Below are 27939 nucleotides of genomic sequence, written 5' to 3' on the forward strand. Positions count from 1 at the left end.
CTATATCTGTTCTTAGTTCTGCATTTTTGAACGGAGCATGCTTATCTAAGATGTTGAGGAAGTTACTTTTAAAGAATGACCAGGCATCCTCAACTGATGGGTGAGGTCAATATCCTTCCAGGATACCCGGGCCAGGTCGATTAGAAAGGCCTGCTCGCAGAAGTGTTTTAGGGAGCGTTTGACAGTGATTAGGGGTGGTCGTTTGACTGCGGACCCGTAGCGGATACAGGCAATGAGGCAGTGATCGCTGAGATCCTGATTGAAGACAGCGGAGGTGTATTTGGAGGGCCAGTTCTTCAGGATAACGTCTATGAGGGTGCCCTTGTTTACAGATTTAGGGTTGTACCTGGTGGGTTCCTTGATGATTTGTGTGAGATTGCCGGGGTGTTAAGCATATCCCAGTTTAGGTCACCTAACAGAACAAACTCTGAAGCTAGATGGGGGGTGATCAATTCCCAAATGCTGAGGGGGGTCGGTAAGCAGGCGGCAACAGTGAGAGAATAATTTCTGGAGAGATTAATTTTTTTAATTAGAAGTTCAAACTGTTTGGGCATGGACCTGGAAAGTATGACATTACTTTGCAGGCTATCTCTGCAGTAGACTGCAACTCTTCCCCCCTTGGCAGTTCTATCTTGACGGAAAATGTTATAGTTGGGTATGGAAATCTCAGAATTTTTGGTGGCCTTCCTAAGCCAGGATTCAGACACAGCAAGGACATCAGGGTTGGCAGAGTGTGCTAAAGCAGTGAGTAAAACAAACTTAGGGAGGAGGCTTCTGATGTTGACATGCATGAAACCAAGGCTTTTTCGATCACAGAAGTCAACAAATGAGGGTGCCTGGGGACATACGGGGCCTGGGTTTACCTCCACATCACCCGCGGAACAGAGGAGGAGTAGGATGAGGGTACGGCTAAAGGCTATCAAAACTGGTCGCCTCGAGCGTTGGGGACAAAGAATAAAAGGAGCAGATTTCTGGCCGTGGTAGAATATATTCAGGGCATAATGCGCAGACAGGGGTATGGTGGGGTGCGGGTACAGCGGAGGTAAGCCCAGGCACTGGGTGATGATAAGAGAGGTTGTGTCTCTGGACATGCTGGTTGTAATGGGTGAGGTCACCGCATGTGTAGGAGGTGGGACAAAGGAGGTATCAGAGGTATGAAGAGTGGAACTAGGGGGTCCATTGTAAACTAAAACAATGATAACTAACCTGAACAACAGTATACAAGGCATAGTGACATTTGAGAGAGACATACAGCGAGGCATAAAGTAATAAAGTAATCGCAGGTGTTGATTGGGAGAGCTAGCTAAAACAACACAACAACAGCTAATCAGCTAACACAACAACAGCAGGTAAAATGGCGATGACTAGGCAGAGAGGGTCGGATTAACTACACACAGAGCCTGAGTTCGCGGCTGGGGCCGAAAAAATAAATAAACAGAATGGTGTACCGTGATTAATGGGCAGTCCAGCAGGCATCAGCTATGTAGCCAAGTGATCATAGTGTCCAGGGGGCAGCAGTAGATGGAACAGGGGAGCCGCCACTACGCTAGCGACACAGCGTTTAAAGTTAGTAGCCCTGAGCTAGTAGGAGCGTCTGCTCCGACGGAGGCCGGATGAAGGCACAGCGGATGGAGTGTTCGTCGGCAGACCAGTCGTGGTGGTGAGGCGGGGCGCCGTGTCGACAGAGAATCCAAGCCAGATGGTGAAAGAGGTATTGTGGAATTTAGTTTTCTAGCCGGGAGATGTGCCTGGCTCACGGCTAACTGGTGCTAGCTTCGTGGCAGTGGCGTTAGCCACTATATCTAATCGGTAGCAGCGGTGATCCGGTGCCAAGGTCCAGAGTTTACAGCAAGCATCCGGTGGAGTTTTGGGCTCTAGCCGTGTATGAGTGGGGTTTGGGTGAACAGCTGAGTAGGCCGGGAGGTGGGCCTCAGGGATAGCTTCGGTACTGGGTGCCACGGTGAGTGAAAACTAGCTGTGAGCTAACTAGCTGTGAGCTAACTAGCTGTGAGCTAACTAGCTGTGAGCTAGCTAGCTGTGAGCTAGCTAGCTGTGAGCTAGCTAGCTGCAAGCTGTGAGCTAGCTAGCTATCTGCAAGCTAGCTGTGAAGATCAAAAGTAGTGGTCCAGGGATTACGGCAGGAATCCGGCGTTGTTGTGGAGAGACAGTCCGAAATTGGTAGACTAGCGAGTATTATCCAGGCTAAAAACAGGGCTGGTATCTGTGCAGAAGGTAAAAGCCGCTAGCAGTGGCTAACAATGACTAAATAGCTTGTAGCTAATTAGCTGGTTAGCTCCTGGAGATTCTTGAATGTGTTCGAAAATTGAAAATAATAGCGATTCCGTATCACATTGGGTGAGGCAGGTTACTGGAAGGTATAATCGAATAAAACAATCGAAAAGAGATTGAATATAAATTGAAATATGGATACAAACAATATGAAAAATACAAAAGTACACGAGAGGACAAAACAAACACGTCTTCACTGCTACGCCCCCTGACACACTAGACCCACTTCAATTTGCTTACCACCCCAATATAGCTTGACTATAGCTCAGCATTCAACACCATAGTACCCTCGAAGCTCATCATTTAGCCCTGGGTCTGAGCCCCGCCCTCTGCAACTGGGTCCTGGACTTCCTGACAGGCAGTTAACAACACATCCGCCACGCTGATCCTTAACACTGGGGCCCCTCAGGGGTGCGTGCTTAGTCCCCTCCTGTACTCCCTGTTCACCCACAACTACACGGCCAAACACGACTCGAACACCATCATTAAGTTTACTGATGACACAACAGTGGTAGGCTTGATCAACGACAACGATGAGACAGCCTATAGGGAGGAGGTCAGAGACCTGGCAGTGTGGTGCCAGTGAGCAAGACAAAGGAGCTGATTGTGGACTATAGGAAAAGGCAGGCTGAACAGGCCCTCATTAACGTTGATGGGGATGTAGTGGAGCGGGTAGAGAGTTTCAAGTTCCTTGGTGTTGTCATGACGTTGGCCTGGGGTAGGTTTATGACCGTCATAAATACCTCTTCCCCCCTTTTTCCTCTCTGTACCCTACTGATGTGAAATTTGAAAACCCCTTGGTTAACATAGAGATTCTGGGAACATCAGAAGGTGGGGGGAAATGAACTATATTCTGGTAATCCGACCAATTGAACAGATGCGGTGGTACTTAATGAATATGATGTCAGTTCGGTTGTCATCTGAGACATTCTCCTCAATGATAGGGTGACATAAACTCTACAGTGGAAAGTCTACACATCAGAGTTATCGGATTCACATGAAATTGTTGTTCAATTTCAATGTTTGAATATAAAATTATTGGTGTAGAGATTAAATGTAATTTTAGCTTCTAAATGAGAGATTTGGGTTTTCATAAGGTTGGGGCTCTGCTCAATCAGTGGCCCGCCCCTGACATGGGTTATAATACTTTTCAAACACGCCCTCCTCTCCCTTCCTATATAAAGCCTTGATTACAATATAACCTCCTGTTCCAAGTACGTGAGGTATGCAGCCTCTGCGTTAAAAGGACTAACATGTCAACTACAGAACTAAGCCAACCTCAGCGTGAGCTTTGGTTGCGAATGGTATGAACTTTGAACTCTTATTCACTACAGAAGTGATACCTCCTAGCCGTTGAGTTAGAAACAGCCGCTGCAAACGCGGGCTAGGAAAGAACAGACAGAGTATCCCATCTACCACACAACGACGTTACTACAACGTATCCAATTGACCACCAGAGACATTCTTCAAAGGACTTGGTTTGGCAACATGGCCTTCCATCTACCACCAACCTTCCGAAGCGCAGCTCAGAGTAAATATTTATTGCATTTTCCTTTTCCAAATGGGCGGTAATTTAGAATGCATAAGATACTGTATTTACGATAGCATGGCTTCTCCCTTTGTCCCTCAGTCTTCCCGCTCTTTCACTCAAACCCAGCCCTTTTCTTTTGTGTAACCAGCTGTCATATCTGTTCCGCCCGCTAGGGACGTTTTCCTTTATGATGTAATTTGTAATCAAGGTATGATTCATTCTTTGTATATGTAATTCTTCTGTGTGATTAGTTAGGTATTTAGTAAATAAATAATTAAACCCAATTTTGTATTGCTGATTCAACTTGTTAGCCAGGGTTCGTGAAGATAACCGAGAATGTACAACTTTCAGATGAGACTGAATTAAGGTGACGATTAATATTGACTGCTATTGATGTAAAATATTACTAGGTCTTTAAGAGTTTATTCAGAAGATAACAGCTCTATAAATATTATTTTGTGGTTCCCCGACTCTCTAGTTAATTACATTTACATGATTAGCTCAATCAGGTAATATTAATTACGGAGAAAGGATTTTATAGAATAGCATGTCATATCACTTAATCCGGCATAGCCAAGGCACATCACCCAAAAACTATCATGGTCCACACACCAAGACAGCCATGAAGAGGGCACGACAACACCTTTTCCCCCTCAGGAGACTGAAAAGATTTGGCATGGGTCCTCAGATCCTCAAAAAGTTATACAGCTGCACCATCGAGAACATACTGACCCGTTGCATCACCGCCTGGAATGGTAACTGCTCGGCACTCCCCTCTGTAAGGCGCTACAGAGGGGAGTGCGTGCGGCCCAGTACATCACTGGGGCCAAGCTTCCAGCCATCCAGGACCTATATACTAGGCGGTGTCAGAGGAAAGCACAAAAAATTGTCAAAGACTCCAGTCACCCAAGTTATAGACTGTTCTCTCTGCTAGCACACGGCAAGCGGTACCAGAGCGCCAAGTCTAGGACCAAAAGGCTCCTTTACAGCTTCTACCCCCAAGCCATACTGCCCGACAATTAATCAAATGGCCACCCGGACTATTTACATTGACACCCCCCCATTTGTTTTCATATTGCTGCTACTCACTGTTTAGTCATTTTACCTACATGTACAAACTACCTCGACTAACCTGTACCCCCGCACATTGACTCAGTACCAGTAGCCCCTGTATATAGCCTCGTTATTGTTAATTTAATTGTGTTACTTTTGATAATTTTAGAAAGTTTACCAAAGTTTATTTGGTAAATATTTTCTTAACTCTTTCTTAAACTGCATTGTTGGTTAAGGACGTGTAAGTAAGCATGTCACGGTAAGGTTGTTGTATTCGGCGCATGTGACAAATAAAGTTTGATTTGAATTGTATCATCCAGAAGGCGAGGTCAGTACAGATGCATCAAAGCTGGGACCTAGAGACTGAAAAACAGCTTCTATATTAAGACCATCAGACTGTTAAATAGCCATCACCAGCACATTAGAGGCTGCTGCCTTATATACATAGACTTGAAATCACTGGCCACTTTAATAATGGAACACTAGTCACTTTAATAATGTTTACATATTTTGCATTACTCATCTCATATGTATATACTGTATTCTATCCTATTCTGCTGTATCTTAGTCTATGCCACTCTGACATTGCTCGTCCAAATATTTATATATTCTTAATTCCATTCCTTTACTTTAGATTGTGTGTATTGTTAGATATTACTGCACTGTTAGAGCTAGAAGCACAAGTATTTCGCTACACCCGCAATAACATCTGCTAAACACGTGTTTGATTTGAGATGGAGATAAACCGGTCCAGTTTGAATGTTTCTATGCAGCTCGTTCCAGTCGCTAGCTGCAGCGAACTGAAAAGATTAGCGACCCAGGGATGTGTGTGCTTTGGGGACCTTCAACAGAATGTGACTGGCAGAACAGGTGTTGTATGTGGAGGATAAGGGTTGCAGTAGGTATCTCAGATAGGGGGGGGGGGGGGGGGGGGGGGGTGAGGCCTAAGAGGTCTTTATAAATAAGCATCAACCAGGGGCTCTTGCGACAGGTATATAGAGATGGCCAGTTTACAGAGGAGTATAGAGTGCAGTGATGTGTCCTATAAGGAGCATTGGTGGCAAATCTGATGGCCGAATGGTAAAGAACATCTAGCCGTTCGAGATCACCCTTACCTGCTGATCTATAAAGTACGTCTCCGTAATCTAGCATGGGTAGGATGGCCATCTGAATCAGGGTTTGTTTGGCAGCTGGGGTGAAAGAGGAGCGATTACAATAGAGGAAACCAAGTATAGATTTGACAGTCTGCAGTTTGGAGCGATGGACAGTGTACCGTCTAGCCATACTCCCAAGTACTTGTATGAGGTGACTACGTCAAGCTCTAAACCCTCAGAGGTAGTAATCACACAGGTGGGGAGAGGGGCATTTTTCTTACCGAACCACATTACACTTGTTTTGGAGATGTTCAAAACAAGGTTAAGGCCAGAGAAAGCTTTGTTGTAGAGCACTTAACACAAAATCCGGGGAGGGGCCAACGGCTTCCTACTGCCTGAGCTATGTTGTTGATGTAAGTTGAAAAGAGCGTGGGGCCTAGGACCGAGCCTTAGTGTACTCCCTTGGTGACAGGCAGTGGCTGAGACAGCCGATGTTCTGACTTTATACACTGCACTCTTTGAGAGAGGTAGTTAGCAAACGAGGTCAAAGACCCCTCAGAGACACCAATGCTACTTAGCCGGTCCACAAGAATGGAATGGTTTGTAAAAATTATAAAAATAGCAGACCAACATTGCTTAGAATCAAGGGCAATGTTGACATCATTTAGGACATTTAAGGTTGCGGTGACACATCCATAACCTGAGCGGAAACCTGATTTCATACCATAGAGAATTCTATAGACATCAAGAAAGCCAGTCAGTTGATTATTGACAAGTTTTTCCAACACTTTTGATTAACAGGGCAAAATAGAAATTGGCCTATAATATTTAGGATCAGCTTGATCTCCCCGTTTAATTAAAGGATGCACCGTGGCTGCCTTCCAAGCAATGGGAACATCCCCAGAGAGGAAAGACAGGTTAAAAAGGTCAGAGCTAGGCTTGGCGATGATAGGGGCTGCAACCTTAAAGAAAGGATCTAAGCCATCTGATACAGATGTTTTTTTGAGGTCAAGCTTAAGGAGCTCCTTTAGCACCTCAGACACAGTGACTGCATGCAGGGAGAAACTTTGTAGCAGGGCTGGGGGAAAAGAGGGAGGAGCATCGAGGCTAGTCACATTAGAAGGGCTGGGAGATGAGGAAATGTTGGCTGGGCAAGGAAGCATGGCTGAGTCAAATAGGTATCCTAACTTAATGAAGTGGTGATTAAAGAGCTCAGTAATGCACTCCTTGTCAGTATCAACCACATCATCAACAGCTGTGAGGAGGAGGGTTTATTCTCCAGGTCTTTCACTGTTTTCCAGAACTTCTTGGGGTTAGACCCACAGAGAGAGAACTGCTCCTTAAAATAACTTACTTTAGCCTTCCGGATAGCCTGAGTGCACTTATTTCTCATTTGCCTGAACGAGAGCCAGTCAGCCTGAGTATGCGTGTGCCGATCCTTTCGCCAAATGGAATTCTGGAGGTGGAGTAACTCTGCCAGATCACGGTGGAACCATGGGCTGAACCTTTTAATAATTCTTATTTTCTTTACGGAGGCGTTTGTTAACAATACCACTGAAAATATCAAAAAGAAGGTCCAACCATCTTCGACTGAGAGGATCAAGCCGATTCTATTCCAATTTACAGAGGCCAGGTCATGAAGGAAGGCTTGCTCATTAAAGTTTTTTAGCAAGCGTCTATGACAAATCAGGAAAGGTTGTTTAACTAAGCAGCCATTACGAAGGTCATTACGAAGGTCATTACGGAGGTCATTACGGAGGTCATTACAGAAAACATCAGACTGATACCTATCAGGATTATTTGTGAGGATAACATCAGCCTTTTCTGGGTGTTTGGAGTCATACCTTGTGGGATTGGTAATAATCTGAGAAAGATTTAGGGAGTCCCATTGCTACAAATTCAGCCTTAGTGTAATGGGCTAGGAGAGCACTTGGGGCAGGTAGGGTACAGGTAGGGTACAGGTAGGGTACAGGCTGGTACTGATGGTGGACGATAACACCCAGCAACAGTTAACACAGAGCTATTTGAAAGCTTAATTCTTAAAACCAGCTGATCAAATTGTTTGGGGACAGACTTGGTAGAGACAACAGAGCACTGAAGGTGTTCCTTGGTGAAGATTGCCACTCCACCACCTTCGGGAGAGCTATCTTGCCCAGAAAGGTTAACATCAGTGTTCAACACACTCTTCCTTAACCACGTCTCAGTAATGACCAACAAATCTGGATTGGAGCGGTGAACCCACACTTTCAATTGATCCATTTTAGGTTATTAACTTCTAGTGTTAATGTGCAGAAAACCCAGGCTTTTACAAGAGCAGAAATCAGTGAAGCAGATATCAGAGCACAAGTCAGAATTGGGGCTAGCAACAGTAGATGGGCCAGGGTGTAAGTGCACATTTCCAGATATTATCAGCAATAATACAATCAGGGCACGGCAGAGGACAGGGAGAGCTCTGCAGCATTGATTTTTTTATGACATTTGAATGTGCATCAGATGGTAACAAGATCATATTGTACAGCAATTTCATCAGGTATCATGAATACAAAGCCGGCGAGAGGTGGTTAGAATAGGATGGGAGACCAAGAGTCTGAGTAACTAACAGAGACAGAGCCGCGAGTGTGGGAATAAACATTGTCTGTCCCACGGCCGGGTAAATAAGTAAGTTCATAGTCAACAAAGCATGCAGGAGTCATGGGACAAATAGCATAAAGCACAAGAAAAAAATAAAATGATATGGTGCTAGCCATTGTAAGTTCAAAAAGTCACTCGCACCAACAAGAACTTGAGTGTAACAATGCCTCAATGCCTGCCTAAAAATAAAAAAATAAACCCTTTTCAGGACCCTGTCTTTCAAAGAAAATTCATAAAAATCCAAATAACTTCACAGATCTTCATTGTAAAGGTTTTAAACATGGTTTCCCATGCTTGTTCAATGAACCATAAACAATTAATTTTCATGCACCTGTGGAACGGTCGTTAAGACACTAACAGCTTACAGTTGGTAGGCAATTAAGGTCACGTTTATGAAAACATAGGACACTAAAGAGGCATTTCTACTGACACTGAAAAACACCAAAATAAAGAGGACCAAGGTCCCTGCTCATCTGCGTGAACGTGCCTTAGGCATGCTGCAAGGAGGTATGAGGACTGCAGATGTGCAATGTCCGTACTGTGAGACGCCTAAGACAGTGCTACAGAGAGACAGGACGGACAGCTGATCGTCCTCGCAGTGGCAGACCACGTGTAACAACACCTGCACAGGATCGGTACATCCGAACATCACACCTGCGGGACAGGTACAGGCAACAACTGTCCGAGTTACACCAGGAACACACAATCCCTCCATCAGTGCTCAGACTGTCCGCAATAGGCTGAGAGAGGCTGGACTGAGGGCTTGTAGGCCTATTGTAAGGCAGGTCCTCACCAGACATCACCGGAAACAACGTCGCCTATGGGCACAAACCCACCATCGCTGGACCAGACAGGACTAGCAAAAAGTGCTCTTCACTGAAGAATGGCGGTTTTGTCGCAAGAGCGTTACACCATTGGCCTGTACTTTGGAGTGGGATCGATTTGGAGGAGGAGGTACCGTCATGGTCTGGGGCGGTGAGTCACAGCATCATCGAGCTGAGCTTGTTGTCATTGCAGGCAATCTCAACGCTGTGCATTACAGGGAAGACATCCGCCTCCCTCATGTGGTACCCTTCCTGCAGGCTCATCCTGACATGACCCTCCAGTATGGCAATGCCACCAGCCATACTGCTCGTTCTGTGCGTGATTTCCTGCAAGACAGGAATGTCAGTGTTCTGCCATGGCCAGCAAAGAGCCCGGATCTGAATCCCATGGAGCACGTCTGGGACCTGTCGGATCGGAGGGTGAGGGATAGGGCCATTCCCCCCAGAAATGTCCGGGAACTTGCAGGTGCCTTGGTGGAAGAGTGCGGTAACATCTCACAGCAAGAACTGGCAAATCTGGTGCAATCCATGAGGATATGCACTGCAGTACTTAATGCAGCTGGTGCCCCCCCCCCTGTTCAGGGACACATTACATTTCGGTTAGGAACATGTCTATGGAACTTGTTCAGTTCATGCCTCAGTTGTTGAATCTTATGTTCATACAAATATTTACACGTTAAGTTTGCTGAAAATAAACACAGTTGACAGTGAGAGGACATTTCTTTTTTTGCTGAGTTTGTGGTTATATAAAACCACAGACTCCCTTTCAGAGCGATCCATTTTCATGAATGCGGTGGTGTACCTAAAACTGTCCGGTGAGTGTGTGTGAAGTCCTCACTCCGTCCTCTTCAGTCATGTTTATCCTTGCCTTCTAAATGACTTGGGAGCCGACTCCTCATGCACGGAACCAGATAACACGGACACTCATAGTAAGAACAAACGTCAGGACTAAAAAAAGGCACCAACAGGTGTGTGAAAATAGAATATTGTGTACAGTTAAAAATAATAACAGGCTGACACACCATTCAAGTTTCCAAGTTTAATTGATAAAAATAAAATGTGTAAAGAAAAAAACAATTTTGTTTTCATGCACAGCGCATGGTTTGGCACAATACACCTAAAATCCTCTCAATACGCAAACAGTCACAGAGGCACTTATCAGTACACCATACTCCAATAGCATGCCTACTGTGAGCCAGGCAGTGTAGACACCTGAGGGGGAGGGGGAAAGAGAAATAGAGTTAGAGAGAAAGCGAGAGACCTTTTAGGAAGTGTTGGGGGAGCCAAATGTTAACTCTGTCCTCCCTGCAGACTCAGTATGGACAATCCACAATCATGTTTTATAATTATTTTATTTAGACAACCCAAATAAAAGGCACATAAAAACATTGCGCATATGTTTACAATTATTCTTGACAGACATTTAAAAATGTAGGAATGTTACCTTTCTGCTAATCAGAAAGCCTAGTCTTTGTATATACAAAATTACCATTGTTAATGTTCTAATACAAAAAGATTTATAAAAAGGTTCTAGTTTTTTTTCCCTTGCATGTGTCTATCATAACTAACGTCCTCTGAACTAAATGGTTTTGTACAAAGATATACATTCAGCAGCCTTCACAGGACTCCAAGATCTCCCAATTCAGAGAAAGATTTGAGATCAGACCAACTTCACTCTTCCAAAATCAAAAAGGTTAAGACCAAAACAAATCATTGCATTTAACAAAATAAATGTAGTGTCATTGCAAACAAATTAAAAGCATTTGGTTAAAAATAAACTGATGATGCATAAGAGTAATGGCCCTTTAAAAAAAACACAGACCATGTTCTCAAATATGTTAACAGAATGTTACTTACAAAACACTTTATTCAGTGTTCATCACACTTCAAAAAAAAAAAAAACACAACATTTCAATTTGGTTGAGGGGGCTGTCTAGCTCTTAGCCATCTGAACAGTTAAGGCTTCCTTCACAAAACAAGTCCATCACCATAGACATGACATCTGCGAAAGTGCAGGCAGTGCCATTGAGGCCATCTCTATTTTGAAATAGTCAATATTCCATTACTTCCATGACTTGGCCAACAAACTGAAAGGGCGCGTACTGTCACGAAGAGTGTTGTTTGAACAGGTTTAAATCCAAGGTTGGCGATTTACTGCCAACTGCAGTTAAGGAATGTTTCCTCACAAGTTTAATTCATTGGCTGATCCCTCCTGATGACCTGGATGGAATTATGTGATGTGTTCCTTCCTTAACCCATTGGAAGTCCCACGTAGTTGACTACTTCAAAAAGTCCTCATTGGTGCTGCCCATGCTAAAATGGGCTTTTGGGCACTAGTGTTGTCTAAGTCTATGTCCATCACATCTAGAGGAGGAAGCAGAAGTGTGGAATAGTGTTGTTACAAAGCAGGTCAGGCACACTAGCTACAGCTACTGCGGAAGGACAACACACATACTTCAAAACTAGTTTTTTTGTAGTGTTTTCAAACAGTAAAAAAAGTCACTAGCCTTCTAATGAGTTTTTAAAAAACTAAATCCAAACTTGGACGAGCTCAGACGTCCACATGCAACATCGATGGAAAGGGAATCCAAATGGCAACAAGACCACCCGCCATTCCATTCCAGCAATTCCCTTGGGGCACTGTGTTGGCATGCATACAATACTATCAAAGGCCTCAAACACCTTACCGCTCCCAAGACCGACACAAGGAAGGCGAGGCCACAAGTCTCTGAAGAGTGTCCACCAGTGTAATGTTTGAATGCACCGCCTGTTCCTACCAAACCCATACAGCCTGATTTTTGGGCAATGTGTCGTGTCAGCTACACATGCTCTTTAAGAGTACATGCCAATTGAGTGAGAGGCCGGTGTACTGAACGTAGGCCTAGGCAGAGCCAGTAGGCACGGCAAGGAAGCAGCCCTGTGACCCTTGACCTATAACCTTTGATCCTTCTAGAACATGTAGTGGATACAGCCTCTAGTCTCTGCTTCCACTCTCTTTCAGGGCACCTCAGGCCCCAGATGGCAGTTTTGGTTCTACAGTAATATAACAAAAGGACCTCAGGAGACAGAAAAACCTTAAACTAACCTTGGAAGTAAACTATGCAAAAGTAGTCCAATGGACGGCCATATCGACAACGATAAAGTACTTGCAGCTCTGACCTGTGCTGAAAGATATCTACTTTTGTCTTTCTTTTCTGACAGGCAAAGACAAAATAATTGTGTGTTTTAATATTTACAATGAAAGGGTAAAAGGTCAAGGTTGTGTGTTAAACTTGATTTGATCCTTTTACTCATCAAAAGATTGGGCAACTCTCAGTAAGGTTCTTGAGTAGAAGTAAACACATAGGATCCTAAACTAGCAATCAAAAAGAGAGGGGGATAAAATGGCCCCATCAAAAACTCTCCCAACATAACTATATTCACAAAAATGTTAAAAGGTGAACTTTGGGACCACTTTTTCAGCATAGTGTCTACTGTGCCACTAGGTGGCTCTGGTAGCCTCTACATTAACAGGGCTCTCAGCCAACACTAAACCTTTTGATCCTTGATAATACTGCTGTTTTCAGGACATTAACTTGGGGATATGCTTTCAGTGCCAGACATTTCCTCCTTGTGTTCCTGTAACATTACCACTAATGTCCTCTGGCTACTTTGTGAATTCATATAACACACAACTTACAACTACTTAAGAAAAAAAAAAGAAGATGTATAGGTTTACAGTATCCAGCAGTGAGAAGTGACCATTTTCCAGAGATGTTCAGGACCTGGGAGAGCTCACATTATGTAGTCAAAGGCATTGGCCTAAGATATAACTGTGGTGCCTTAAAATTATCCAGAAAAATCACCCTCCTGCAAAATGGTAGCCTTTGTCCCTTTTGTTGTAATAATTGTAAGGAGTTCAGTACAACTATTAAATACTGATTAGCAGGCTATAATAACAAAGGAAAACAAATATAAAAACCATCTGCTCTGTAAGAGAGCATTTAAAAGACATTAATACCAGCAATACATTTGTGTTACAGTTTCATTCCAATGCCAAATGTGCAGGTATGTTGACGCAAGAGGCGAGGCATAACCCGTTTGTTTACGTCAGGCTTCCACTTGGTGCATCATTCAAAAGCTCCATTTCTCCTTTTGAGACTTCACATGCCTTCCAGGACTGTCCTCCTACCGGCGGTTAAATGAAATAAAATGCACCAGCATCTACAGGGGCTGGCCAGTCCACCTCTCATCATGCTGCATTCACTGCTGCAGCAACTGCAGCCAGACAGACGGGTACAGCGTCCAGCTAGCCCCCCATACTACAACATCATCTATAGTACTCCTGGTAAGGAGGAAGGTCTGCTAAAGCAAGGGAGGAAGAGGTGGTGGTTTGGGGGTAGAAGGAGAGAGATGGAAGGGGTTGATAAAGAGATGCTAACCAGGGGCCAGGGAAGGGGTTACTACCAGGGAGGGGAGGAAGGCAGGACCTGGGAGAGAAAAGGCATGCTATCCATGGGCCGCATGGCGATGTTAAGCGGCCCGGTTATATTCATGGGCATCCCAGAGGTGATGGCCACAGGGTGGGCTATATTCATGGGCCCGGTGATGGTCACTGGGTGCTGCAAGTTGATTGGAGAGGTGATGTTGACCGTGCTGGTGGTGATGTTCATCTGGGCAGCGATGGTCACCGGGTTGCTGGCGTTGCTGCGGTTCATCGCCGAGGTGATGGCGGCAGAGTTGGTGACAGGTGTCGCCGAACCAGAGTTGTGCACGGTGTTGGAGTCTGAGGAAAGACAAGAGGGCGGGAAGGAGCGAAATAAAGACAGAATGAGCTGGATGATCGGTCCTTACAAACCATTTAGGATAACCCCAAGCTCCACAGGGTTAGAGGGGCTGTGGTTGGAGTCACTGCAGCAGTCACACACACTAAAATGATTAGACATGAAAAAACAAAATGGTAGGATTCTTATGAACCTACCTTGAAAACGAGAGATGTCCATAAGGACTTGGAAGGAGTTATTTAAGATCTCTCCTACCGTCAACTCACCTGAGGGGGCAATTCAAAAAGCAGGATCAATGTGCTAGCCAGCTAACTTTCAGCGAATATTCAGAAACACTTTATTTCATACTATAGTCAACTTGAAATGGTATGGTATAATTAACTCAATACCTTTAACAACCCATATTCCACTTAAACCTTCTGAGTTGTAATTTAAGGTTTATCAAAGTTATTTGGCTAGCTAACTTATTGATCCAGCTTAATGAAATAAAACCCTGATACCTGAATAACCATAACACACAAAAACACACAAGCATCTGCAACGACTTGGTTGGAAAACCACTACAGCTACACACGCTAGGCTAGAAAACAGATCTGTAGTGGAAAATGGGCCACTTCAATGCATAAGTAAGAATATAGAGCTACAAATTTGGAGGGGTTGGGATCGGGATGGGTTTCAGCTTTAGTTACTAGATTACCTTTTCGTATCCCTGAGTGGTGGTTCCACTGCCAGTCACTTAGCCCTATTCAGAGATACAGACAGATAGGGGTTACATTTATTGACAGGACTGATTGGGACAGGGCATCATTTGGGCCTGGGTGGCAGCAGGGCATAGGTTTGCAGGTCATTGGGTTAGATACACGAACGGTCAATCAAATGGTCTTCTACCAAGTACTAAAATGTTTATAGCGTGTCGTAGCTGGTGGGAACAAAAATGTGATTTATTGTATCTTATGCATACCCATTGTATAAAATGTGATTTGTTGTATCTTATGCATACCCATTGTATAAAATGTGATTTGTTGTATCTTATGCATACCCATTGTATAAAATGTGATTTGTTGTATCTTATGCATACCCATTGTATAAAATGTGATTTGTTGTATCTTATGCATACCCATTGTATAAAATGTGATTTGTTGTATCATATGCATACCCATTGTATAAAATGTGATTTGTTGTATCTTATGCATACCCATTGTATAAAATGTGATTTGTTGTATCATATGCATACCCATTGTATAAAATGTGATTTGTTGTATCATATGCATACCCATTGTATAAAATGACAAGGGTTTGCTGAACAATAGCCCTTGCTATTTTAGAGTGATCAATCCCATGAAAAATGCGTCAGAGCGATCTTATTCTTCCAAACTGGACCTTTGATAAACCAATGACAGAGCAGACGTCATGAACCTCAATTTCAAGAGCTGACCGAAACAAGATACCCACTGAGTTTGAAAACCGCACACACAGACCCATCAACACTTAATGAGAGGATATTAAATGATTTGTTTGGACGGATCGCATATCGCATTTGAATGACTTGTATTGCTGCACTAGTTTGCTGTGTGCGTCAAATGAATTGAACGTGCAAAGCCCTTTAAATTTAGACCGTCTCCTACCAGATTTCTTGCTCCAGGCTATCCATTTCTGTCAGCAGAGACACTTGTCAACACCACCACACATGTGCAAACAACAAACTAACCAGACTGGGCTGGCCTGAAGGTGAGCCCCAGCACACTGACATGATCATGATATCAATTCATGAATGAGTGGTAACGACACAGTCCTTGTCAGTTGTGGACTGTTGTGCAGTACATTTGAATCTGTAAGTCAATTTGTTGTGGTGCTGCTCTGAAGGAGATGAATGTCCATGAAAATGGCCAAGTTAAATATGGCATTTTCCTAAACATTCTTTATCCTGACCCAAATATATATTGGAATCAAATACAGCCGGACATGAGTCACTTCCCACTCTTATGATTTTGTGACTGGAAAAAAATCTGAAATCTGACGACAACTTCAGAAACCTGGGGTGTATTCATTATGGAAACCTTTTAAGAACCAAACAGATAAAAACAAGAGTTTCTATTGGACAAATTCAGGTAGGTCCCTCCACGTTTCATTCCGCTTGCTTCCATTTAGGAAAAGTGTAGCTACAGAATCGGAATGATTACACCCCGCATGACAAACCTGACAAAGTGCTTTGTGCTTTCCTATTGTGTATAGTACAGCACTGAACAACAAGGCCTGGGGTGCTTTCAGCATAAAGATGGAGACTGAATAAGTACCTAAATCATTTTTAAGAATACAAATACAATTTAATACCTAGGTCTGGAGGACCCCAGGCTAGGTGTGGCTTAGGGGAGGGAGTGGTGGAGGCGGCCTGGCATACCTTTATTACAGGGATTGTTGAAGCTGGCCTGGCCGTGGGTCTTGAGGTGGCTGGTAATGTAGGCAGCGCTCAGCATCTTGCCACAGATGTTGCAGGTCACCTTGCCCTCGTGTCGGATCATGTGGGAGCGCAGGCGGTCTTTGGTGGCGAAAGCAGAGGTGCAGGCCTGGGGAGGTATACAGGGACATTGAGGGGGATATTAGAAGAGACAATCTCAATCTGTCTGTGTACACAGTCTGCATCCTGAAGACTCAGGGGAGATTCAATATTGTATACTAATTTACAATTGGGAGATCGCATACTAATCATATCCTTAATCCAACAAACCAGGAGTGAATATGAGCGTGAACATAAACAGGGAAGGGGGCGTCCGGAGGAGGATGCCTGGCTCCTTACCGTTACTTGGCATTTGAAGGGTCTCTCTGAGGAATGAACATGCTTCACATGACAGCTTAGATGGTCAGGCCTGCAGGGGGAGAGAGGACACAGAAGAGCACAGGCACTTTAAAACCTGGTATAGTAGCTAGAATACAGGTAACAGCTTTATAACTCACTCCATACATTGACAGTAGCTGTACGCACTACTACACCGTTGACGTATTTAAATTAACAAATGGGCCAACAAAAGGTGGCAGGCAAATGACAAATTCTCTGAACCCACTGCCATTTTTTAATAATTAAATTATGTAAATTGTATCGAAGGCTATTACTGCGGATATTTTATGTAATGAATGTTAGTCTCATGGCGGCCCATATTTGACCCATGGGACACAAGCCTTCCTTCTCCCAAAGTAATAATCTATGTTCTTGCAACAAAACCAGAGTTATTAGGTTGAGCCCCACCAAAAATAAATTACCAGAGAAGGATGGAATTTTGTCACTTCAAAATCTAGCTAGAACTCTATCCGACAACATGACAGAAAATCATACCTGTTCTACAATATACCCCCGAAGAAGACAATGATGTGGCAACCACAGCTGTGTCTCTTAGTTCTCCTCCTCTGCCCCAACTAAGCCGCACTAGTGAAATGTTGCTACTGGACAAACGCAGCCAGAGAATTCCTCTCCAACAAAAGAGGAGAGTGTGGCTTGAAAAAGTCTCGAAGGAGGCGGTTTCTCACTAGCAGGCTTTTTGTGATGGCTAGCAGGAGTCCAATCCCATCTCCTCAGGAGTGCAGTGAAGCTGAAAAGCTCATATCTCCCCTCCAACACAACGCTCCTTCGTTTAAGAGGGGAATAGCCTTTTTCAGGACTGCCAAATGTGAAAATGAACATGCACCTCTCGCCGCACAAGAGTAAGATGTTACTTCGCAAGTCATTAGATATGATACAATATCCTTCACTTCCCTAGTTGCTAATAATTTAGCTCAGAAACATACCACCATGTTGACAGACAACTTAATGGATGTCTGAAGGGGTTGGGGTGAAGAGACATGTGCTCTCCAATATTGGAAATAGCAAAAAGGAGAGGTGCTAAATTGGTGATTAGAAATCAGACCCGTCAATGAGTCATAACACTACCATTGGCCTTGGGAGCTGCAGGAGTGACACTGGAGACCCAGGACCATCTCTTCTGGTGCCGTCTGGCCCCTGCAGTAGTCTCCCTGTCCCGTGCTGACATCCCTGAGAGGGGGGGACACGAGGGACTGCTGTGACGCACGTAAAGCTCCAGATACTGTTTAAATGCACGCAGTGCCCCACCATGTATGTCATGAGCCAGTACTAGGGTCTAAACGGAAGCTGCGTGGGGCATCAGTAATAATGGCCAAGCTTCATAAAGCTACACACAAACAAGAAGTGGTCCAGAACAACAATTAAAGGACAAGGTCTCAGAGATACCATATAAATAGGCCTTCCGGTATGTGATTTTAGGCATTGAAATGATACTCCACTTATTGTTCTTTGCTTGGGGAATTTCATTCAAAGTGGAAATTGTACATAATGCACATAGCCAGAAGGTGTATTAAAGCATCATAGAGGAAACATCAGTATGCAAAGCACTGGTCCTAACAGCCTATCAATTGACAGTGATTAACCAGTCCAATTCAACTCAATTACATTCCAACATGTGGGGATTTCCAACATTACAAGTCATCACACCTTAAAATGATTTGGCTACTGACAACTGAATATCAATTAAGTGGAATGTTTTTACCCAACCAAGCCCACCATGTACTTGTATGCCATCATCCATGCATCTAACATAGTTAGATTTCAGCAGGTGCAGACCCACAAAACAATCTGCCCAATTGTAGCCCGTTATGCCTTTATTCTTTTACATAGTCGTATCCTGTACATAAATGTATCAGATTCTGAATAAAGACGACTTTTGGAAAGTTGTAATATTGCCCTCTTGCTTTTCAACCCCACAATAAGGAAATATATTAGAGGTGGAGAGGGGAATCACCTTCACAGTGCAGTGGTAATGGTAAGAAATGTGTGAAATTCCAACTAACCTCACACATAATAAATTTACTCTCAGAATGCATTGACAATTACAACATCATGTGCTCTGGACAATAACATTATGGAGTTTATACTCAGCATTTTGTAAGTGGACAAGAAAAGGGAAACTTGAGTAAGTTGAACTGTGCCACGCACCTGGAGAAGCCCTTCCCACAGACAGAGCAGATGTAAGGTTTGTGAACACCCCCGTCGTGTGAGCGCACGTGGTAGGTCATGCGGTCCTTCCTCTTGAAGCGCTGCTGGCAAATGGGGCACTCAAAGGGCTTCTCGTCTGAGTGGGACAGCTTGTGACGATTCAGGTGGTAGACGTCACGGAAGGCCTTGCCACACATCTCACAGCCGTGGTTCTTCTTCACTGGCTTGGCAGGCTTCTTGGGCTGGCTCTGCTGCTGATGCTGCTGCTGCTGCTGATGTTGATGCTGCTGGGGCACCATGGTGGGAGACATGATGCTGGAGCCCGTGGAGGCCGAGGTGGTTGCTGTGGTGAGGATGCCAGCGATGGTGGAGATGTAAGAGGGCTGGCCGCCGCTGTTCTCGCGCTGCGGCACTGTGGAGATCATGGGCACCATCGTGGGCGCCGTCTGTGTCTTCTTGGGACGGGACACCATCTTGACGCCAGTGTGGCAGGACTCGTGCCGTCTGAGATGGTAACTGTCCCGGAAGGCTTTGTTGCAGTAGCCGCAGATGAACGGTGTTTTGGACTTGGGCTCTTTCTTCACCACTGCAACGGGACCACCGCCACCTCCTCCCCCCGTCCCGCTGGCTACATTGTCCTTGAGGAGCTCAGCGACGCTGACCGGGGGCTTCTGATCCAGGAGGATGGGCATCACAGGCTTCTGGTCCACAGGCTCTGGTCCTCCTGACTGGAGGAGAGGCAGCAAGCTGTTCTGGGCCACCTGGTGCTGGTGATGCAGGGCTTCATTGGCCTGCTGGAAGGACAACACAAAGACAGCCATGCAGAAGCACATCAGTACACAGTCTAGACAGTCCCACACCCTCAAAGCTACTACAGCAGAGGCAGGGAAGAGAAGGAGAGACACCGGTTTCTGACTGCTCGAGAGCTGAAACGGACTGCCTTGTCAGCAGAACTACCACTGTTTCCAAGATGTGCTTACAATTGTAATTAGTGATGGGGATGAAAATAAAAACAGAAAGCAACAGGACTTCCCATTTCTCCAAAAGGACTGAGCAGAGTATGACAACTTTATCCCCTTTTCTTCTTTGAAGAGTCCATTTGAATGTCAGTTTCTATTTCCAGATTCAGTTGCCGAATTCCATGAACTAAGCTATACTATCTAAAAGCTTTTCTGGTGACATCTAAGGGTAGCCTTGTGGGTGACATTGAAGCTCAAAAAGATGTTGTTCAATTTATACCATTATTGTAAGTCTTCCCCAGTGCCATTCAGCCAGCCCAGTTACTACAACCCCAACCCTGTCAGCATGAATGCAGCATTCGAAAAGGAAGGACAGGCTTTAACAGAAAGTGGGTGGGGTTACATCCTGCCTGATTGGCCCTGTCCGGGGGTATCGTCTAACAGGGCCACAGTGTCTCCAGACCCCTTCCGTCTCAGCCTCCTTTATTTTACCGCCTTTTCTCCTCAATTTGTGGTATCCAATTGTTAGCAACTCCCGTATGGACTCAGGAGAGGTGAAGGTCGAGAGCCGTGCGTCCTCCGAAACACAGCCCAACCAAGCCGCACTGCTTCTTGACACAATGCCCGCTTAACCCAGAAGCCAGCCACACCAATGTGTCAGAGGAAACACCGTACACCTGGCGATCGTGTCAGCGTGCATGTGCCTGGCCCGCCACAGGAGTCGCTAGAGCGCGATGGGACAAGAACATCCCTGCAGGCCAAACCCTCCCTTAACCCGGACGACGCTGGGCTAATTGTGTGCCGCCCCATAGGTCTCCCGGTCACGGCCGGCTGCGACAGAGCCTGGAATCGAACCTGGATCTCTAGTGGCTCAGCTACTCACTGCGATGCAGTGCCTTAGGCCACTGTGCCACTCGGCAGGCCCAGCCTCCAGTATTTATGATGCAATAGTCTGTTTCGGGGGAGTTAGGGTCTGTCTGTTATATGTGGAGTATTTCTCCTGTCTTATCCTGTGTCCTGTGTGAATTTAAGTATGCTCCCTCTAATTCGCTCTCTGAGCTCTAGGACCTTGCCTCAGGAGTACCCAGTCTTCCTTGCTGTCCCCAGTCCACCTGGTCATGCTGCTGCGCCAGTTTCAACTGTTCTACCTGCTACCTTGTCCAGGACCTGCTGTCTAACTCTGAATGCTGGGCTATGAAAAGCAAACTGACATTAACTCCCGAGGTGCTGACTTGTTGCACCCTCTACAACCACTGATGATGATGATTATTAGACCTTGCTGGTCATCTATGAATGTTTGAACATATTGAAGAACAATCTGGCCTTATATGGCCATGTACGCTTATAAACTCCACCCGCCACAGCCATACAAAGACTGGCCACCCCCCAGAGCCTGGTTCCTATCTAGGTTTCTTCCTAGGTTCCTGACTTTCTAGGGAGTCTTCACTAGTCACCGTGCTTCTACATCTGCATTGCTTGCCGTTTGGGGATTTAGGCTGGGTTTCTGTATAACACTTTGTGACATCTGCTGATGTAAAAAGGGCTTTATAAATACATTTGATTGATTAAAACAGTAACAGCCATTAATTTCTCAGAAATAGAAAGGGAGTCATTTCCAGCCCAGGCATCTGAGCCCCTCAGAAAAAACAAGAGTGCAGCCTTGATGAATGTGGCAAGAGATAAGGGGACGAGGGTCAGGAGACAAGGGTTATTAGGGGAGAGAAGGGTTAAGAGGCAGCTGTTGCAGGTTCCATACAAACTATAAAGAACAAAAATATAAAAACGATTTTACTGAGTTACAGTTCATATAAAGGGAATCAGTCAATTGAAATAAATTCATTAGGCCCTAATCTATGGATTTCACGACTGGGCAGGGGCGCTGCCAAAGGTGGACCTGGATGAGTTGTAATAGTTTCAGACGATCCCGCAGGTGAAGAAGCCGGATGTGGAGGTGCTGGGCTGGCGTGGTTACATGTGGTCTGCGGTTGTGAGGCCGGTTGGACATACTGCCAAATTTTCTAAAACAATGTTGGAGGCGGTTTATGGTGGAGAAATTAACATTCAAATATCTGGCTACAGCTCTGGTGTACAGTCCTGCAGTCAGCATGCCAATTGCACACTCCCTCAACTTGAGACATCTGTGGCATTAATGTGATAAAACTGCACATTTTACTGTGGCCTTTTATTGTCCCCAGCACAAGGTGCACGTGTGTAATGATCATGCCGTTTAATCAGCTTCTTGATATGTCACACCTTTCAGGAGTTTCGATTATCTTGGCAAAGAAAAAATACTAACAGCGATAAAAACACAATTGTGCACAAAATTTAAGAGAAATTTATTTTTTTGTGCATATGGAACATTTCTGGGATCTTTCATTTCAGCTCATGAAACATGGGACCAACACTTTACATGTTGTGTTTATATTTTTGTTCAGTATAATAAAGAAACAGAAACTGCGATTTGAGCATAGAGGGTGAAGTAAAGTCAGTTGTGTCATGCCAGAACATGAACAATATACAGTACACATACAATGAATCAACATGTTAATTACACTTTGTAGACTTAAGTCTCTTGACCTTTTCCACAAACTCTTCAGTTTCTTGAACTATGATGACTAAATATGGCATTGTACACCCAAAGTATTAAAGTGCCGCAACTCGAGATCTGCTCAAATGAGTCCTTCAGAGATGAACACACAGAGCTCCCTGCCACTCAATCTAAATCTGTTGCATGTAAGGTGATCTCCTGTGGTGATTGAGCCGATTAGTTCTCTCTACTGGCAGAACATCTAGCATGGGACAACCTGTATGTTAGTCAACAATACCTAACCCCAACACAACTGAATATGATGCAAGACTGAGGAGCCGGACTTGGCACCACAAGGAACCTTTGGATACTCACAAAACTACATTATATTGACAAAAATGGTGCCCTCGGTAAACAAATATTGTCCAGAATGGTTGCATTGACCAATTGGTCAAAGTTCAGATAGTTTCTCATCTACATCAACATTTCCTCCCATGTCTGCCTCCTGAACACGGTATCCATCTGCAACGATGAGCAACTGGTCCCTTCACTATTCAGTGTCGTTTTGAATGGTGGTAACAGAACCTATCAATGCTAATGGTTTGAAATGCAACTTCTGTCATGTCTCAGGACAAGTTGTAATAGCTGCTTACACATCTGCTATAAATATCCCTTTTGGAGCAATTTCACACCACTTTCAAGTGGCTCTGAGGGCACAGGCTGGTTGAGGCACCATACTCTCAAACTACACCCCCCCCCCCGAATCACATTCATCACACAGGCTCATATAACCTACTACAACCAGTCATTAAAACCTAACATTTAAAATATTTCCTTTAAACACACTAAATTAGTAAATTATTCCATTATGACCGCCTAATAATCATACAAAATGCTGCTGATTGTCTATTGTTTTGCAGTGGTTGAAAAAAATGTGTAGCAGTGTAACAAAAACTGATAAGGTAGCAAAAGAATGACCCAACACTGGTAGCTAATAGAGCAGTGTACAGAGGACAGCTGCAGCTGCTGGCATTGTCCAATTGGTCACGGCAGGCCCCAAAGAATGGGTGGGGGGGGCAGGGGGTTTATGAATATTTTTGGTTGGTGTGTGAATAGAGTTTCACATTGTAACCAGCAACCTTACAACGGGCCGACCAAAGACACCCCGATTGAGACGATCTTGTTATTTTCCGTAATCACCATAGGGCAAGGTTAAAGAGCTGACCCCTGGGCTTTCAGGTTCAGCCAAGCATCCCAATACGGTCAGCCAGGCAGGCAGGGGATGGTTGTCTGGGCTGGGGGAGTCTGAAAAAAAATCCAAATTGTGTTCCTTTTTCTTTATGCTCTTTTGTGGAGCGGTAGAAGACACAAATCCGAGCAGTGATGCACTTACGGCCCGCAGGGGGGCCTTTGTAACACCAGTCCTGCCTGATTTGGGGATTCTGTTCAGCTGGCGGACACTGCAGACTGCTTAGTGAGTTACCATAGGCAGCAGTGCTTTGGGAATGGGAGAAAAACATGGTTCAGTCACAGGGTGTTATGTCCCCTTTTTGTCCTCTGTCCACACTTTAGTTGGATCCAGACTGGAATTCTTACCACCATTAGCATTTCTTCTAGCTGTGTGTGTGTGAGTGAGAGAGACAGCAAAGTGCTCAGACCAAGACACACATACGCATAGGGAGCTGCAGCCCGCTGTGCCTTCACGCTGCTCTGATGATTTTGATACAAATCCGCTCTGAAGGCTGAGGTCATTCCCAGATAAATAGTGTTGTAACGGAGTGGGGCGTGGAAAATAACAAAAAAACTACAACAAATAAAAATCAGCCTGTTCTGTTGTTCAGTCAGTCAGGGATGTGGAGGCAGGGCTTTACAATGGAGGAGAATCTCATTCACCACAATGTTAATCTGTTTAGATATCAGACAACGAGGCCCCAAGGCAGCAGCTTGCCATTTGCTCAGACAAGTGCCCAAATTATTTTATGATCCCAAAAACAACAGTAATAGTTCAAATATATTGGTATTGCTTTTGTTCTCACAAAACTTGATAAACACACTCAATGTCTGGCACCAACCTGCATGAGGGAAGCAACAAGATCCGAGTGTTAACCCTGAAACCAGGACTAAGATCCTGACTTCACACTATGCTCTATCTATGTTTCGAGGGCTGGGTGGGGGTCATGTCATGTGCAAAAAACCTGTGAAAAAGGAAGTTGGGGAATTTACAGGGACATATTACTGTGGAGAACATTAACTTACTCTGATCCCTGTGTAGTAGTCCCTACGTGGATTCCCTGGAACCATGGGACCTACAGAAGACTAATACAAAAGAAAAGGAAAATACTGGGCTTGTTAATAAAATGTTAACATTAACAGTAAAACAAAACCCTATTACGTATCGTCTTAAAGGAATCATAAAAATGTAGGTTTGTCCTAAAAATCGGGAGAAAAGAAATGACTCATTTTCATCTGATTCAGGATTACGAGAATACTATTGAGAGCTGCATAGCTTGACACCCCCCCCCCCCCCACGCATAACCTCTGATGCCTACAGAACAATAACAAGTGACGCACAGCCTCATTAGACGCTTCACCAAATCGAGCAAATCAAACGGAGCCTCCAAATAACAACTACTTCGTTTTCATTTTCCTCCACTGCTCCATCACACCAGCTTCAGGTATTTGTGCCTTGTTAGACACAAAATAAAACCATTATCATGGGTCCCTGGCTCACGGCAATTAACTGGCAACAGCTGCAACTCTCAAGAGCTGAGGGAACAGAACTAAATATGCCTACCACTATGGCTGCAATATGATTATGTGGAGTAGGTAGGGGGGGGGGGGAGTGGAAACTTGGTTTGAAAACGTACATTTTCAACACTGGTGTTCACATTTGACCTGAGATGGGGAGTAGAACACTACACAGTAAGCCATTTGAGAGGATGTGTGAAGCTTAAGGGTCAAGTGTCCAATTCATTTAATAATTTAACCGACACTGCATTTTGTTATGCATCTTAGGTTGTCACATAGGACAGTAAAAAAGGTACATGTCCACTAGGAGAAACAGCCTGTTCCCCTTATGCTAATGACACATTCAAAGAAAATAGAAAAGGGTCTTAAATTATGACTGATGTGCTTTCCCATACCCCGACAGAGGATGTTTCAAATATCTACACTAGTGTAGATACTCTGGATTCTCAAATGCAATCCCTCAGGTGTGATGGAAAGACGTCTATTTTTAAGCTCTAGCAGACACGTGACTGCTGGTGGATGAATTCTCAATGGTTACATAATGTCTACAATCTATGAATGTAGTGTACCTGCCAAGTTGACGGCTTTCGCGTTTACTACCTTAAGTATTTTTTATAAATGTATATATATTTTTGACTGCTGCCTTATTTACCTAGTTCAGGGTGTCCCAAACTCGGTCCTCAAGACCCCAATGGGTGTACGTTTTGGTTTTTGCCCTAGCACGACACAGTTGATTCAAATAATCATCAAGCTTTGATCATTTGAATTATCTGTGTAGAATTAGAGCAAAAAACAAGATGAGGACAGAGTTTGGGAAACACTGGGCACATGAATAATGTTTACATACTGTTTTACCCACTTCATATGCATATAGTGTATTCTAGTCAAGGCTCATCCTATACAACTACTGCTGTACACCTTTGCTATTCATATACTGTCCATACACAGACCATCATATATTATATTCCAGACTCTGACATTTCTCTTCCTGGTATTTCTTAATTGCTTTATTTTTGTGTTTATTGTTAGGTATTACTGCACTGTTGGAGATAGAAACAAGCATTTCACTGCACCTGGGATAACATCTGCTAAATATGTGCAAGTGACCAATTAAGTTATTGGACGTTTTACATCGTTACAAGCACACATCAGTAAATACTAAAAACTCCTGAATAACCGTGATCATGTGCTTACTTATTAAAAGGGTAAAAATAAGAAGTTTGGATTTAAATATTTCCAAATACAATTGATGACCATCCCTAGATTTGCAATTTACATCGCACTAAAGTCAAACAACCAAGGACGTGAATACCCTCTGCAAGCTGCCAAATAGAAATCTCAGACATACGGCAGAGGGGTTTCAAATGATCAGTAGTGCAAGAATTAGCTAGCAGCTTACTGCATAGTCTGAATTCTTTCTCCAACCCGCGGTTACATATTTTGGGACGAGGAAAACGGGGGAAAGTTAAGAATCAGAAGTGAGGGGTCCCTCCTCTCCATCCTCGTGCCCAGAATGTAAAGGAATGAGATTTGCTAACGGTAGACATTTATTCAAATTGCATCAAAACTAGTAAACAAAAACCACTGATTGCGAAAATGTATTCGTTGGTTAGCATGGCTCTCCGCTTGAGTGAAGGTGGGGATTGTTCTCGTTCTTTACGAGGCTAGCTTACAGCGGGCTAGCTTTCTAACTAACCAACGCGCGGCCATGGTCACTTTGCTTGCTTTTTATATTTAGCTAATTGGGGGCCAATCCGATTTATAAACATGCACTGGCGGACTTGAACAAACATCTGTCGAAACACAAATTTTCTACAAAAAAATGGGGGAGACCGACCAGATTTCCCCCCTCTCGAGCGTCATCCATACTTCACAGCTGGAAGTCTAGGCTTGATGTCGCGAGCTAGCTCGCTAACGTTAGCTCGTTTAGCGGATTGGGCTAGCCAATATTAGCTAGCTAGCTACCGTTGTTTTGCTTGAATAACTATTAGAAATCAACGTTTAAATTCCCTAGGGGCAACGATGCATTAGGTATGTAGTAACATTTAGATGTAGTTAATCAAATTTACCACTCATACGTGACACTTACCTGGAATAAAAATGTACTCCAGCTCGGTTCCATTGCAACACTTAAAATCTGCAGGAAACCTAGAAGGAATCTATAACAAAGCAGCTAAACATGGCAGCTCCTACAACTTCCTGTAACGCTCCGGGCTGAACCATTTCCAGTTTAGTTTTATGGGACGTTAGAGATTTTTCAGAAATCAATATATTGTAAATTGCCTTGTATTAACATAGTATTCATATAAAACATGTTTCTAATATATATGTATTGCAAAATTACTGAATAGCATATGATGTGGCGTGTCAAACAGTAAAATATGTACTATATGGAACGTGGCCCCCCATTTGTCGAGCTTAACTAGTCCATTAGAGCGCCTTCAAGAGATAACATAAAATTAAATAATTTTCAGTATGCCATCGTCAAAGATGGTTACTGATTGTGCCCTTATATATCATT

The 27939-nt window shown here is 44.1% G+C and overlaps 1 protein-coding gene across 7 annotated transcripts; it reads right to left on the reverse strand.

Annotated features, from left to right (window-relative positions):
• Positions 1 to 10755: 10755 nt before the first annotated feature.
• Positions 10756 to 27641, reverse strand: LOC110507889 (vascular endothelial zinc finger 1). 7 transcript variants are annotated; one of them, XM_036965384.1, is made up of 9 exons: positions 27508 to 27641; positions 24927 to 24986; positions 19185 to 19978; positions 18105 to 18206; positions 16980 to 17049; positions 16584 to 16749; positions 14883 to 14927; positions 14383 to 14451; positions 10756 to 14187 (listed from the first exon to the last, which is right to left on the reverse strand). In XM_036965384.1, exons 1-9 carry the CDS (start codon positions 27538 to 27540, stop codon positions 13865 to 13867), a joined length of 1662 nt encoding a protein of 553 aa, XP_036821279.1. In that variant the 5' UTR covers positions 27541 to 27641; the 3' UTR covers positions 10756 to 13864. The 7 variants fall into 7 exon arrangements, with proteins under 7 accessions (XP_036821279.1, XP_036821280.1, XP_036821281.1 ...); XM_036965385.1 differs by lacking the exon at positions 24927 to 24986; XM_036965386.1 differs by lacking the exon at positions 14383 to 14451.
• Between the last annotated feature and the right edge of the window lie 298 nt (positions 27642 to 27939).

The sequence above is a fragment of the Oncorhynchus mykiss genome, chromosome 27, assembly GCF_013265735.2.
Source record: "Oncorhynchus mykiss isolate Arlee chromosome 27, USDA_OmykA_1.1, whole genome shotgun sequence".
Classification (NCBI taxonomy): domain Eukaryota; kingdom Metazoa; phylum Chordata; class Actinopteri; order Salmoniformes; family Salmonidae; genus Oncorhynchus; species Oncorhynchus mykiss.

Coding starts and splice junctions, on each gene's coding strand:
- LOC110507889 (XM_036965384.1), bottom strand. CDS start 27,540: ATGGAACCGAGCTGGAGTACATTTTTATTCCAG. Junction 16,750..16,979: donor CCTTCAAATGCCAAGTAACG/GTAAGGAGCCAG, acceptor ATACCTCCCCAG/GCCTGCACCTCTGCTTTCGC. Junction 14,452..14,882: donor CCACTCAGGGATACGAAAAG/GTAATCTAGTAA, acceptor TTGCCCCCTCAG/GTGAGTTGACGGTAGGAGAG.